This window comes from Danio aesculapii, chromosome 19 (assembly GCF_903798145.1).
Source record: "Danio aesculapii chromosome 19, fDanAes4.1, whole genome shotgun sequence".
In the NCBI taxonomy this organism is placed as follows: Eukaryota; Metazoa; Chordata; class Actinopteri; order Cypriniformes; family Danionidae; genus Danio; species Danio aesculapii.
Window position 1 is genome coordinate 4,324,671 of NC_079453.1, and position 13,619 is coordinate 4,338,289.

General features: G+C 35.6%; 1 protein-coding gene across 1 annotated transcript in view; it reads right to left on the bottom strand.

Annotated features, from left to right (window-relative positions):
- Positions 1-8,584: 8,584 nt before the first annotated feature.
- Positions 8,585-13,619, bottom strand: part of smim13 (small integral membrane protein 13) — an 8,328-nt gene continuing 3,293 nt past the window's right edge. The window contains exon 3 of the mRNA XM_056479769.1: positions 8,585-9,503. Coding sequence (XP_056335744.1) covers positions 9,313-9,503 — 191 coding nt within the window. The 3' untranslated portion in view covers positions 8,585-9,312. The remainder of the gene's footprint in view (positions 9,504-13,619) is intronic.

The window sequence follows — 13,619 nt, forward strand, 5'->3', positions numbered from 1 at the left end:
ACACACACATATACATATATACATATATATATATATATATATATATACACATATATATATATATACACATATATATATATACACATATATATATATACACATATATATACACATATATATATATATATATATAAATAAATAAATAATAACAAAAGTATGTGGCAACACCACATTTCACTTCAGTTAGGCTATTGAGCACTCAGGAATCTCAAAATTAAGAAATATTCACCATTTAAAAATCATAAACAGATAAAAATTAAATATGAGAACAGTAATACAAACGGTAAAGTCTGACTTTAACTCATTCACTGATATTGCTTCAGCTTAGTTCCTTATTTATCAAGAGACACCACCACGGAATGACCCACCAACTATTCCAGCATATGTTTACGCAGCAGAAGCCCTTCCAGCTGCAACCCAGTATTGGAAACACCTATGCACTCACTCACGCACGCACGCACGCACGCACGCACACACAACAGCAAATTTAGCTCATCCAATTCACCTATACCGCATGTTTTTGGACAGGAAAAACTAGGAAACTAGGAATACTACTATAGTACTACTAATATAGTAGTATAGTAATAGTAATAGTACTAGGAAAAACATATCCAAATGAAGTCAATGGTTACCGACTTACCGACTTTACTTCATTTATTATGTACATTAATCCACACACATTCATTTACACACTTCAAAATATTTACATATATTTTAACCTGTATATATTAATATATTATTCATATTTATGGGTTTATATAAAACAAAGACTTTCTATTCATTTGCATACATGTAGATACATAAACCATTGATGTTAGATTTTTATATAGATAACAAATACACACAAAATTATTACCCAAACACAAACTTTTATTTTGTATGCAATAAGTGTCAATTAATTGCTAAAGTCCACATGAATCGGAAGCTGCAACTGTTTTTTTTCATATTGTGGCGCAGTTTCTAGACAAACAGATACATATTTTTATTCTATTGTATTTATTTCCCTTTCCTTATTTACAGGGAGGAAAATAACTGTATATATAGAGTTGAAGTGAGTTATTAGCCCTCCTGAATTATTAGCACCCCCCCCCCCCCCCCCAATTTCTGTTTAATGGAAAGAAGATTCATTGTACAACAGTATTTTTTTCTGCAGACTATCCAAAAATATAGATTGCTTAAGGGGGCTAATAATATTGACCTTAAATATTTCGTCAATATGTTAAAATAAAACAAATCAGACTTTCTCCAGAAGAAAAAATATTATAGGAAATACTGCAAAAAAATCCTGAATCTGTAAAACATCGTTTGGGAAATATTTATGTTTTTAAAATTCACAGGAGCGCTAATAATTTTGACTTCATCTGTAATCGTTTTGAATAATTGTGATTACAATTATGACCAAAATAATCGTGATTATGATTTCCCCCCCATAATCGAGCAGCCCTACTGAATGGATGAAGCCGGCATTTCATTCAGGAATATCGGGTAAACGGTTTGGGGAGAGTTATAACAACCTAACTGACTCGTCCTCCTCACCATTTCTGTTTGTTGTCAAAAGTGACAGTTGGAGGGGCGTGGTTATGCATGTTAGCCCCCAATACCTCAGACAGACACAATGGCTGTTTCTCAATATGCGTTCTTCAGCGGTCTTGCGTCCTCGTGTCCACGTGTATCGTCATCATCAGCTGCCAAAGTTCAGTTCCAATACCAAAGACCGCAATAACAGAGGATGCGTGAAACTTTCCGGATGTGTTTTTGATAGAGGACGCACTGATGCAGACTTGAGCACCAATCTCGCTCGAGAAGTCCCAGAAGTCATTGCGACTGGATGTGGGAAGCGCAGCTTTTTATATAGATTATTATTAAAGTTCAGAGATCTCACTTATTTACCTCAGGAGTTTCCCTAAATGAAAAGGTGAATATAAACATTCCCATGGACATCTTAATAAAGGAATGAACACATTAAGCGCGTTTGTTATCTGCAATTTGTATTAAAATCGGTTTTATTTATATTGTGCAACGTATATTTATAATGTTTTTATGCAGAATATATATATTTTGAAAAGGCTAAAAACAATAAATTGTTGTATGAATGTTGTAATGTTTAAATAATTTTCCATTAAAAACGTGTGAAGGTCATGTGACCATCAGGAAGAACGCATCTTCTCATTTCTCAGAGGATGCGTTCTGTGTCTTCCAGAGTTCATTGTTCCGAGGTGACCTGGCAAGACCGCTCTCCACAAGAACGCAAGTCCGTTCTCTGCGTTCGTGGAATTGAAAAACAGCCAATCTGAGAATTTACCGGAAAACAAACAGGAAGTGCATTTTCAGATTTCAATTAGAAGGGCAAACCATCTATTTTTCTTAACGACAGGCACAGATGAATTGCTCACCACAAAACTAGTTATGCGAGCGAACAAAATCAACATGGCTAGTTTGGATTTCATGTGTACTTTAAACACAGTTTTGGGTGAACCATCCCTTTAATGATTACATGGAGAAGCAACAGGGTCTAAATCAGGGGGTCGCTAATCTCGTTCCTGGAAGGCCGGTGTCCATACAGGGTTTAGCTTCAACTTGCCTTAACACACCTGCCTGGGTGTTTCAAGTATACCTATTAAGATCTTGATTAGCTCATTCAGGTGTGTTTGATTAGGGTTGGAGCTAAAATCTGCAGGACACCGGCCCTCCAGGAACAAGTTTGGTGACCCCTGGTCTAAATGATAAAACAAGTAGCGTGTGAGTGGAAGAAAGTATGGTTACTAACAAATAAGTTTAGAAGTAATAAAGTAAGACAGGTATCTTTTAAAATCGTACACAGAATTTATCCTGCAAGAGTTATTTGAACGGTTTGGAGTGGATAGAGGAAACTCTTGTGATTTTTGTGGTATTGTTGAAGAATCTGTTACTCATCTGTTTTTTCAATGTGTATACTCAAGACTATTTTGGATTGATGCTTCTAGCTTTATTTCAAGGACATTTAGTACACAAATACAAATTGGGTTATATGATGTCATATTTGCTTTAGTACAAGATGGAATTGATTCAATGTGCCTGCCTGTCAGACATTTCACACTAGATGAAAGATCATCATCTTCAGCTTAACCTCGCGAAAATGGAAATGCTTGAAGTTTCTACCAACCCGACTCTACACCATAACTTTTCAATCCAGATGGATGGGGCAACCATTACTGCATCCAAAATGGTAAAGAGCCTTGGAGTAACGATTGATGACCAACTAAACTTCTCTGAGCACATTTCTAGAACTGCTCGATCTTGCAGATTCGCACTCTACAACATCAGAAAGGTCCGACCCTTCATATCTGAACATACAGCTCAACTCATTGTTCAAGCTCTTGTTCTCTCCAAACTGGATTATTGCAACTCTCTATTAGCCGGGCTTCCAGCTAACTCTATCAAACCTCTTCAGCTGCTTCAGAACGCAGCAGCACGAGTGGTCTTTGATGAACCCAAAAGAGCACATTTCACTCCGCTACTCACCCGTTTGCACTGGCTGCCAGTTGCTGCTCGCATCAAATTCAAAGCTCTGATTTGCTTACAAAGTGACCTCTGGCTTTGCTCCTTCTTATCTGCTCTCACTTCTGCAGATATATGTGCCCTCCAGAAACTTGCGTTCTGTGAATGAACGTCGCCTCGTGGTTCCATCCCTAAGAGAGAATAAATCACTTTCCCGAACACTCACATTCAATCTGCCCTGTTGGTGGAATGAACTCCCTAACTACATCAGAACAGCAGAGTCACTTGCTGTCTTCAAGAAACGACTAAAACGCAACTGTTTAGTCTCCACTTTCCTTCCTAATCTTAACTGCCTCTCTGGCTATACCACTAACTGTACTCTCTCTCTCTCTCTCTCTCTCTCTCTCTCTCTCTCTCTCTATTTCTAATGCTTTGCTTCTTAGACTTTACACACCTGAAACTTGTCTATAGCACTTGTTCACTGCTGCTCTTATAGTTGTGTAAATTGCTTCCTTGTCCTCATTTGTAAGTCGCTTTGGATAAAAGCGTCTGCTAAATGACTAAATGTAAATGTAAAAAGTACAACATATTTTCTTATACAACTGATATTACTTGGAAATTACCATATTCATGTCAAGAAATGGGCCAAAGCTAAGCCAAATTTTGAACATTTTATAAAGGAGATTAAACAATACGGTACTACATTATGTAACATTAAAAACAGAAAAGCAAAAAAACAAAAACATATGAAGCATTAAGTAACTTTCAATTGATTGAATAAAAGATTTATTTTTTAATTAGTATTATCTTACCCTTTTTTTTCCCTTTACCCCTGGCATTTATTTATACTTTGTATTACTGAGATAATTTCTCTCATTTTATTTTATTAATTATGTTCATAATTGTTGTGAGGCGTATTCTCTTGTACAAAGTTTGTACATATTTACAATAAAAAATAAATAAATAAACAAGTAGCGTGTACTCTCCTATGAAGAAGTTTGTACTCTACTATACATTAATAGTGTTTTCCAACCCTGTTCCTGAAGCCACACCAACAGTACATATTTTGGATGTCTCCCTTTTCTGACCCATTAACTTCAGGTGTTGGAGTCTCTTCTGATGCTATGATAAAGCTACGGTCACACAGGCCTTTGTGTGTGCGAAATTCTGTCGTACGGCGCTGCGAAAAGGGGCGGGATTAAACAAGATAATTAGACATTTAAAAAAGTGAGCGATTTCTCAATATTTAAAATTTCTGTCCAGAGAGGTTGTGTTTTAATCCTCAATTGGTCTCACGCAGCCAAGTGATGCGATTTCGCAGGTCAGAGTTCACCAAGCTTGAACTTTGCACCTCAGCAACCTGCGAAACTCGACGCATGACCCCGCGTTTCCGGTCTGACGCATTCGCGTGCGTATGAATGGAAGTCTATGGAAGGAAAAGTCAAGTGTGACCGCAGCTTAAGTTGATTCAGGTGTGTTTGATTAGGGAGAGGTTGAAAATGTGTACTGTTGGTGTGCCTTCAGGAACAGGGTTGGGAAACACTGCATTAATATACTTCCAAACATTTCCAAAAACATTGAGGTAAAGTTGGCTTTATATTCGCCCATTCATTCAGTGACAACTTGTGACACACTCCCTATATTGTTTACCATGGTACTTTGAATATTAGGTCTGAAATGACATGTAAATATGACTTCAAAACAACATGAGCACTATGTAATTGACTGTGTACAATGTTGTACTTTGGTAGCTGTTGGTTGACATTCACTATTAGAAATTTGCAAAGAATCTGAAATTATATTATCAAGGAGAAAGTCAGAATATGTGAATATTAAACCAGCTTTACCTCAATATTTTCCTGCTACTGTTGAACACAAAAAGGATATTTGGAAAAACCTGCAACCATCACGATAGAGGTAACGCTGGTTTTATATTCAGATATTCATCCTTAATAATATCATTTCAGAAAAGTACTCTTTGCAAATTCTAAATAGAGAAATCATATTAGCAGCTAATGATTATCAAAGTACAGCATTGTTTACAGTCTATTAGATAGTGCTAATGTTGCTTTAAAGTCATATCTGCATGCTTATTCTGACTGAATATTCAAATGAGCATGGTAAACAATATAGAGACAGTTAAATGAACGAATGTGCGAATATAAGACCAACTTTACCTCATTTCCAAAAACCTGCAGTGAGGTCGACATGTTGCAGAAAGTATTAGCTTTATCGTTCAGTACATTGTGATGAAGGAGCCAGTTTTGTGGTGAGTGTCTCAGCTTTGTCGTACAACAATGACAACAGGGGTTTGTGTGTCTGATGTTGCAGACCCTGCTGCAGCAAAGTAATGTGGAGGAAAAAATAAATAAGAGAGAGAAGTGGAAGGTCTGACCTGTGAATACAGTGGCGAGCTGAGCAGCGCTGGCGATGTCATTTCCGTGGTTTCCCACAACCATTTCCTGTGAAATATTCAAGGCCTCGAAATTACAGCTTCTGTGCATGGCAGAGACTCGCTCGCCTCTTTCATTTCGTGAAAGCTGCATATATTTCAATGGCTTTTAAAATGTGGACTGAAACAGGGGCAGGCACCTCTCTTTAAAAATACACACTGACGGCTTATGCTGGAGTGCTGTAAATCTCGCGTGTCCGGCTGAACACTGATGGCCAAGGTTTTCTTCAGGGCTCTTTCATTTGATTTAACCAACGTATATCCTAAATTTTCTCATGTTTTAAAAGGATGTGGATAGAAAAGGTGGCCTCGTGCTGTAAACACGCTGAATGCTTGTTAATTAAAGCAGATGCAGCTGAAAGTACTCATGTGTCCGCTGTGTGCTGCTTCCACCAGGGGGCGCTCGGGAGGCAAGAGCGATATTTATTTATATATTTATCACTTAATGCATCACTTTAGGCACTTAAAATTGTATTTAATTAAATGTATAAATTATATAAGCAGAGAAAGAACGTATTTAAATTATATATATATATACACACATATATACATATATATATACACACATATATACACACATATATATACACACATATATATATATATATATATATATATATATATATATATATATATATATATATATATACATATAAATATACATATATACATATACATATATACATATAAATATACATATACATATATAAATATACATATACATATACATATATAAATATACATATATACATATATACATATACATATATAAATATACATATATACATATATACATATACATATATAACTTGAATTTGGAAGTAGGGCACGTGTAATGTAAGTTTATTCCCTGTAATGTTGGTTAAAATAATTCAATATTTAGAAGCAAAAACAACCTTGTTTGTAATTGTTTACAGAATGCCGCCATCTTGTGGACATTTTACATTAGTGCAGCAATAGTCCCTCCTGCTGTATATCACTTTATTTTTATTTTTTAGGTATGCAAGTGAATAAACGGCGGTCAGAGAGCTTTGCATTATTTGTTGATAATAATTATATGGCATATATTATTACCGTTATTTAATTATATTTTTTAAAATGCTTCCTATAATTAATAGTGTTGTATGCTGCAAATCTGTTTTATTAAGCCATAACGTATATGCAGTAATCAGCTGCTAAATTAACTTTCTAATATAAAAAAATACCTCAGGTGCTGTTAAATACAGTATAATAAATTGTAAAATGTATTCGCACTTGACTGCCACCCTATGGACAAATTTTGCAGTGCAGCAAAATCATAAATTGACTGATTCTAGTGCTCCAAAGTGTTTTTGAGTTCATGTAATAAACAATTATTACCATTATTACACGTTCTAATCAATTGGAAGCATTTGAAGTCTTTATTAATAACACATTAAACATTTCTTAATGTCTGTGCAGTAATTAATGTTATATTTTTTCCAGTGTATTTACTATTATTTTAGTATATTTCAGTGTACATTCAGCATATTTATTTTTATTATTATTAAAATAATCAATATCTAATCTTAGAGCAAATAATTTTTTGTAGTATTTGAAATTACATCGACACAAACCTTGCTGTTTTTATTCGAATTTTACTGCTGCCTTGTGGTCATTTGTAGTAGTGCAGCAAAATTACACCAGCAGCACGTTTCGCTTTTGACTTCCTTTTTTATATCCACAGAAGCCAATATGAGACTTGCATCTGGTAATAAATACTGTGGTATAAAATGACTACTTTTATTAAACTTTTCTGAAGTAGACCATAGCAATAAAAAACCATGCGCAAGCACCAGACTAAAAAATAGAACACACATTTTACCGCCACCTCGTGGACAGCTTTAGTAGTGCAGCAAATCACTTACGTTGATTTTTTTTTCGGCTTTACATCCGTTTTTGTATTTGTAAATATTAATGTATGTGTAGTAAAATAATAAACATCATTAAATGACATTTAAAAGTAGTCCCTGTGCATAAATTAATACTTAAAATGTGAGCATGTGTGTTGTAGCATAATGGTAAAAAAGGGAAATTTCCTCTTATTTGATTTTTGTTTCAGTAATTATTATTAAAGCTAATTATTATTAAAACTGTAAGTATTATTAAAGCTACTTTGTTTAATCTAAAAGAAAAAAATTTTTTTCGAGCATTTAAAAAGACATTTTACTCAATTAGGCTTAACTGTTACTTTATATGCATTTTACTGCCGCCTTGTGGACAGCTTTAGTAGTGCAGCATAATCACGTTTAACTTTTCCACTTTACATTTGTTTTTGTATTTGTAAATTATAACCTGACGTAAAATTATTAACATTATTAAATACGACTTAGAAGTAGTCCCCGTGAATAAATTATTACTTAAAACTGCAAACTTACTTATGAGCATGCGTGTAGTAGCACAATGGTAGAGAAGGTAAATTAATCTCTTATTTTTTGTTTCAGAAAATAAAGTATTATTAAAGCTAATTTATGATTAATCTAAAACCAAATGCATTTCTTTCGAGCGTTTAAAAGGAAAAGTCCCTCATTCAGGCTTACTGTTATTTTCTATGCATTTTACCGCCGCCTTGTGGACATTTTTAATAGCGCAGCAAAAATTGTAATAATTAAAATAAAAATGAGTCCACAGCATAACTGTTTTACGAAATATATTTATTATGAAGGGAAAACATCTACTGTCATAAAAGGGACCAAAAAAATGTAACAAAACACGTGGACCGTCTACATTGGTGATAACGGTGTTGTTGACCTGTGCTCACAGTTTCACACACAGGCGGAGTCAGTGTGGCATTTCTAACTCTAATAAAGCAGGGAAACTGAGATCCATCCGCTCAAACGGGACGACTTCAACCCAAACCAGAGGCACAAGGACGGGAGTGAGGCGACTGGTGGCCATCTTAAAGCACTACGCTGAGTTTAAGAGCAATCCAACAAAACCATCCGTCTAAAAAGAGCATCTCTAGGGTGTGCAGTCCTGTCAAAATGCGAGTTTACCTCACAAAATTGCAACCCCGAGTTAAAATGAAGCAGTTTCCATTGCACTTATTCGGTACATGTCAGAAGCGATGTGAACAGTAGTGCTGTTAAGCTAAACTCAGCATGTTTGCTCATAATTATTAGATTGGTTAAACTGTAACATATACATATCAGTATGCTCTCATGTGAATATTTGTACACATCCGTGCAGCCAGAGATCCAATAGCAGCTGTTATAGTTGAGACATGTGCTTCATAAAAACAATAATAATCGTGACTTCATATTGGCTGTTTGTAATGCGGCGAGAAGAATAAATGAACGCATGATGCCTGAAGGAGAGCACAGTGAGTGATGCAGGTCCAGACCATAATTAAGCAGCTGTGGGTTCTATGTAGTGCTCTCTGGAGGGATGATCCTCTGGCGGGTTGTTTTGGGCTTCTGGCGGGGCGTCGGGGGGGAGCTGCGTTCGCTCTCAGACTCTGAGGGCTCGGTTTCAGCCTGTGGAGATCCGGTGTCTCCTACTAACTCCCGCAGGAACTTGAACTTGGACAGGAAGAGCTGCCACACCACGTACCACCCTACACACAGGACAGAAAGAGTCTTTAATGCTGGCGTGGAAATGGAAATTGTGATGGATTTCTCTTATTGTGATGTCTGTCTGCTTCTTGGACAAATGTGGGGCGGGGCTAGAAGGTTGTGGTTTGCTACTGGTGGATATCGTGATTGACAGATTGATCCTGCCCATGAGTCAATAAACACCAATCAGAGAAGAGATATTGATAACGTAGGATGTGGAGTAGGGCTGCATGACATTAGAAAAATCTAACATTGCGATATTTTTTAACATTTTCGATATGAATAGAATTTCACCATATGACTTCAAGTGCTCTGTTTTAATGATCTAGGCGCAAAGTCTAAAGCTCATGGTGCATTAAGAACGTGTCCAAATTCACTTTTCCTATTTTAAGGATGGAAAAATACGCTCTGCACTGCGGCGCATGGTCTAACAGGGTTGAGCTTATTCTCTTAATGAGTTATGAGTATGTTTTGAGAATAAACCAATCAGAGTATCATCTCCCATTCCCTTTAAGAGTCATTTGCGTTACGCCATGGCGCATTTGCTATTTACATTTTTTTTTTGGAAGTGGCAAAACTGAACGCTTCACTAGCAAGAAAACAGTTAAACAGAGCATCTGCTGCGCAAGGATAAGGAACGAGCCTCCTCCATTTACTTTACTTTCTCTTTACTTTACTTTTACACTTTACTCCTTTACTTTCGTGGATAAGGAAATGGTGTTGTACATAGTCCACTGAAGACATACATCCCCCTATATATTTAATTTAGTTTGTTAAGCGCAAAGATTTGCTTCATAATTATTTCTAAATTCAGTTCTATTTTCCAGCAAATGAATAAATTAACAATAATAATGAAGTGTCGTCAAAAAAAATTTTGTTTATATCCGAACACATGTCCTGTTCTTATGCTCCATATAGTGATGCAGACGTCTCTAAAACCTGACAGGTGGACAAATCTAAACTTATTTTTATTAAAACAAATATAAATATGCATATAATAAATAATACTGATAATAATAATAACATTATACACATGCAAACTGAAAAAAGCCCCCCCGACATGGAGGTTTTTTATATTTATGCAGAAAATAATAATTTGTAATATTTTAATCCTTTAATTTTTTTCATATGTAAAGATATTTGTGTATTGCTCTTAGGCAAGGGCCGGTATAAGATTCTAAGGCTATGATAACCTTGGATAAAAATATCACAGTTTCACGGTATTGTGATCACTGCGCTAAAATATATTCTTATTAAATATCTGGGTAAAAAAACTATAACTTTTTTCCCTTTTGAACACAATATAGTTTATTTTGATAAACATTTAAGATATTTTGGAACAGTAAACATGTCAGGCAAAATGAATCATTAGCTATGTTTCCATCCACCTATTTTTATGCGCATTTTACATAAGCGAAAACGGTTCATGTTTTTACATCAAAACCGGTTGATGAAAACGCCATGATGCGCATCAATTTTTAAAATGCGCATAAAAAACATTTGCGCATAACCGAGTAGGATAAACTTTTTATTCGATAAGAAAAAATGCTCATAAACTATGATGGAAACACTTTTACCGCACAAATTCCAGTATGCGCATTAAAAAATGTCATGTGATTTAGTTATAAGAGATCATGTGATGATAAAAATGTGTGTAAATGGACAAACCAGCGGCTGAGCACATTATAAAACATCTGAAATGTTGTTTTGGTCATTCTAAAACGCCTTACCATTTCGGTATAACGCCACCGCGTGTTCACTTCGTGTCAGGATTGCCTTCTGAGGCGCAAGTCATTTATTAGACGAAGAAAAGATTGACGTAGCGTCTCCTACTGCAGCAAATACAGTTTTTACTGTTGATATTTGGCGCCAGTTAATCAGGAAGTGACGAGTTTGTTAGCTAAGACTCGTTGGATGGAAACTCTGCTTTATTCGCACGTCTTTTGTGCGATAATCCAGTTTTGCGCATAAAGTTCATGCGCATTTTAGGATGGAAACATAGCTTGTGACTTCTGCTGTCTTCATTTGTTTTAAAAAATTATTTTTTACAATTTAAAATGGCATCTTCAGACATCTTTTCTGCTGGAGATACTGTTGTTCAAAAAAACTTCGTACATAAAAAAAAATCTTACACATACCTTAAGAACGCTATAGCAAAAAATGTTGGCGTTTTTAAAAACCTTGACTTTTCCAAACCGTGGTATACCTTGAAAACGGTTATTGTCCCCTGACACGTTTTCATTGTTTTCTGTTCTATTTACAGTGAATTTATGTATTTGTATGTGTTGTGAGTATTATCATGCATAACAATCTATAAATACAGTCAAGAAAGAGGTTTAATTGAATTAAAGTGTTTTATCATGTCCCGAATCTAACACTATTTAAGTACAGTAACTGAATGATAAACATAATTCAATAAAATTAATCGCAGTTGAGGTTACAAAAGTACAATTTCTTATACCTGAACGCTTATAAAACCATTATATAATCACAGGCAACAAAAACACATGCAAATGATGAATTATAATACAAACTCAACAATGCATAAACCTGCAATGTGACTATTGCGAATGAACACGTTGCGATATCGATGCTGAAATAATACATTGTGCAGTCCTAACGGGGAGGTTATTGTGTTAAGAGAAAACGTTTTTGAAATGAACGTCCCTTTTTGGGGTCGCCTGACACATCTTGGTTGCAGCCAGCCTGCGCTATTTGCAGCATATTTCTGCATTTGCATGTGTTGTGAGAATCTGCTTGCCTAAATGTTGATGTGTCGTCTCACTAAATAGTATAGCTTATTTCTCTCGATTTGAATGGCTCTTCTTCGAAATCGCACACACACACACACAAGGAGTGGTGTGTTCAGTGCAGTGACCTACATAGATGACATGATGACAGTTCAGCACAGCACACACTCATGTAACAGTGAACCGTACAGTAGAACACCATTATTACTGTAACTGTGTCCACATGCGGGTCAGTCAGACAGACCTCGACTCTCGCAGCAGAAAGCAGACGTTCGTGCTGTAATCAAACCTGCTGACAGTCAGAAATGCTGCTCTATTTCTGCAATGCCTGACTGACTATACCGACCACATTCTCACACACGGCCATCATTCAAAACACTGCAGAGAAAATCCTGTAACTGAAGGTGGGACTCTTTTCTCAGAAATGTGACAAAGTTCATGACTATATATCATCTTAATGAGGAAGAAAACCGCGTGTTGTAGCTCACAGAATCATGCAATGTCTTAAGAAAACCTACTACACTGATGTAGGCTTACGATGGTTTTAGATTTTCTTGATGCCATTAATTGCTGATGCTTTTATCACTGTTTACATTGTAAAAAATGCTTTTCCTATTTAGATTTGCTGTCTTGTTTTTAGCCCACATATCTAAAAATTCTTAAATCAAGAACCTATTTTTAGAAAAGTAAAAAATATAGTCTTGTTTTCAGAAATAATGTCAAAATTAAGTGAGTTTTTCTTTAAAACAATTAATAGGGTAAGCAAAATAATCTTGCATTTCCTTTTGATTTACGATTAATTGCTTACCCCAATGGCAGATTACACTACCTGACAGAAGTCTTGTCGCCAATCCAAGTTTTAGGAAAAACAAATAATAACTTGACTTCTAATTGATAATTTGGTATCAGAAGTGGCTTATATGAAAGGCGAAGGCTTCTAGATTACACTTATTTTACCAAAATAAAATATGATCATGCCTTGATTTTTAATTATTTAATTTGGACAGTAAGGTCTGACTTTGCTCAGCCAAAGTCTTGTAACTGAACAGAAATAATGTCCAGTATAGAATATAAAGTCATGCTGCAGTGGAAACAGAATGAATGTTGTGTATGGCTCTCATGAGCTTGGAGGACTGCATCCATACATCTCTGCAATGACTCAAATCACTTATTACTAAAGTCATCTGGAATGGCAAAGAAAGCATTCTTGCAGGACTCCCAGAGCTCATCAAGATTCTTTGGATTCATCTTCAATGCCTATTCCTCCATCTTACCCCAGATTAGCTCAATAATGTTCATGTCTGGTGACTGGGCTGGTCAATCCTGGAGCACCTTGACTTACTTTGCTTTCAGCAACTTTCTTTTTTT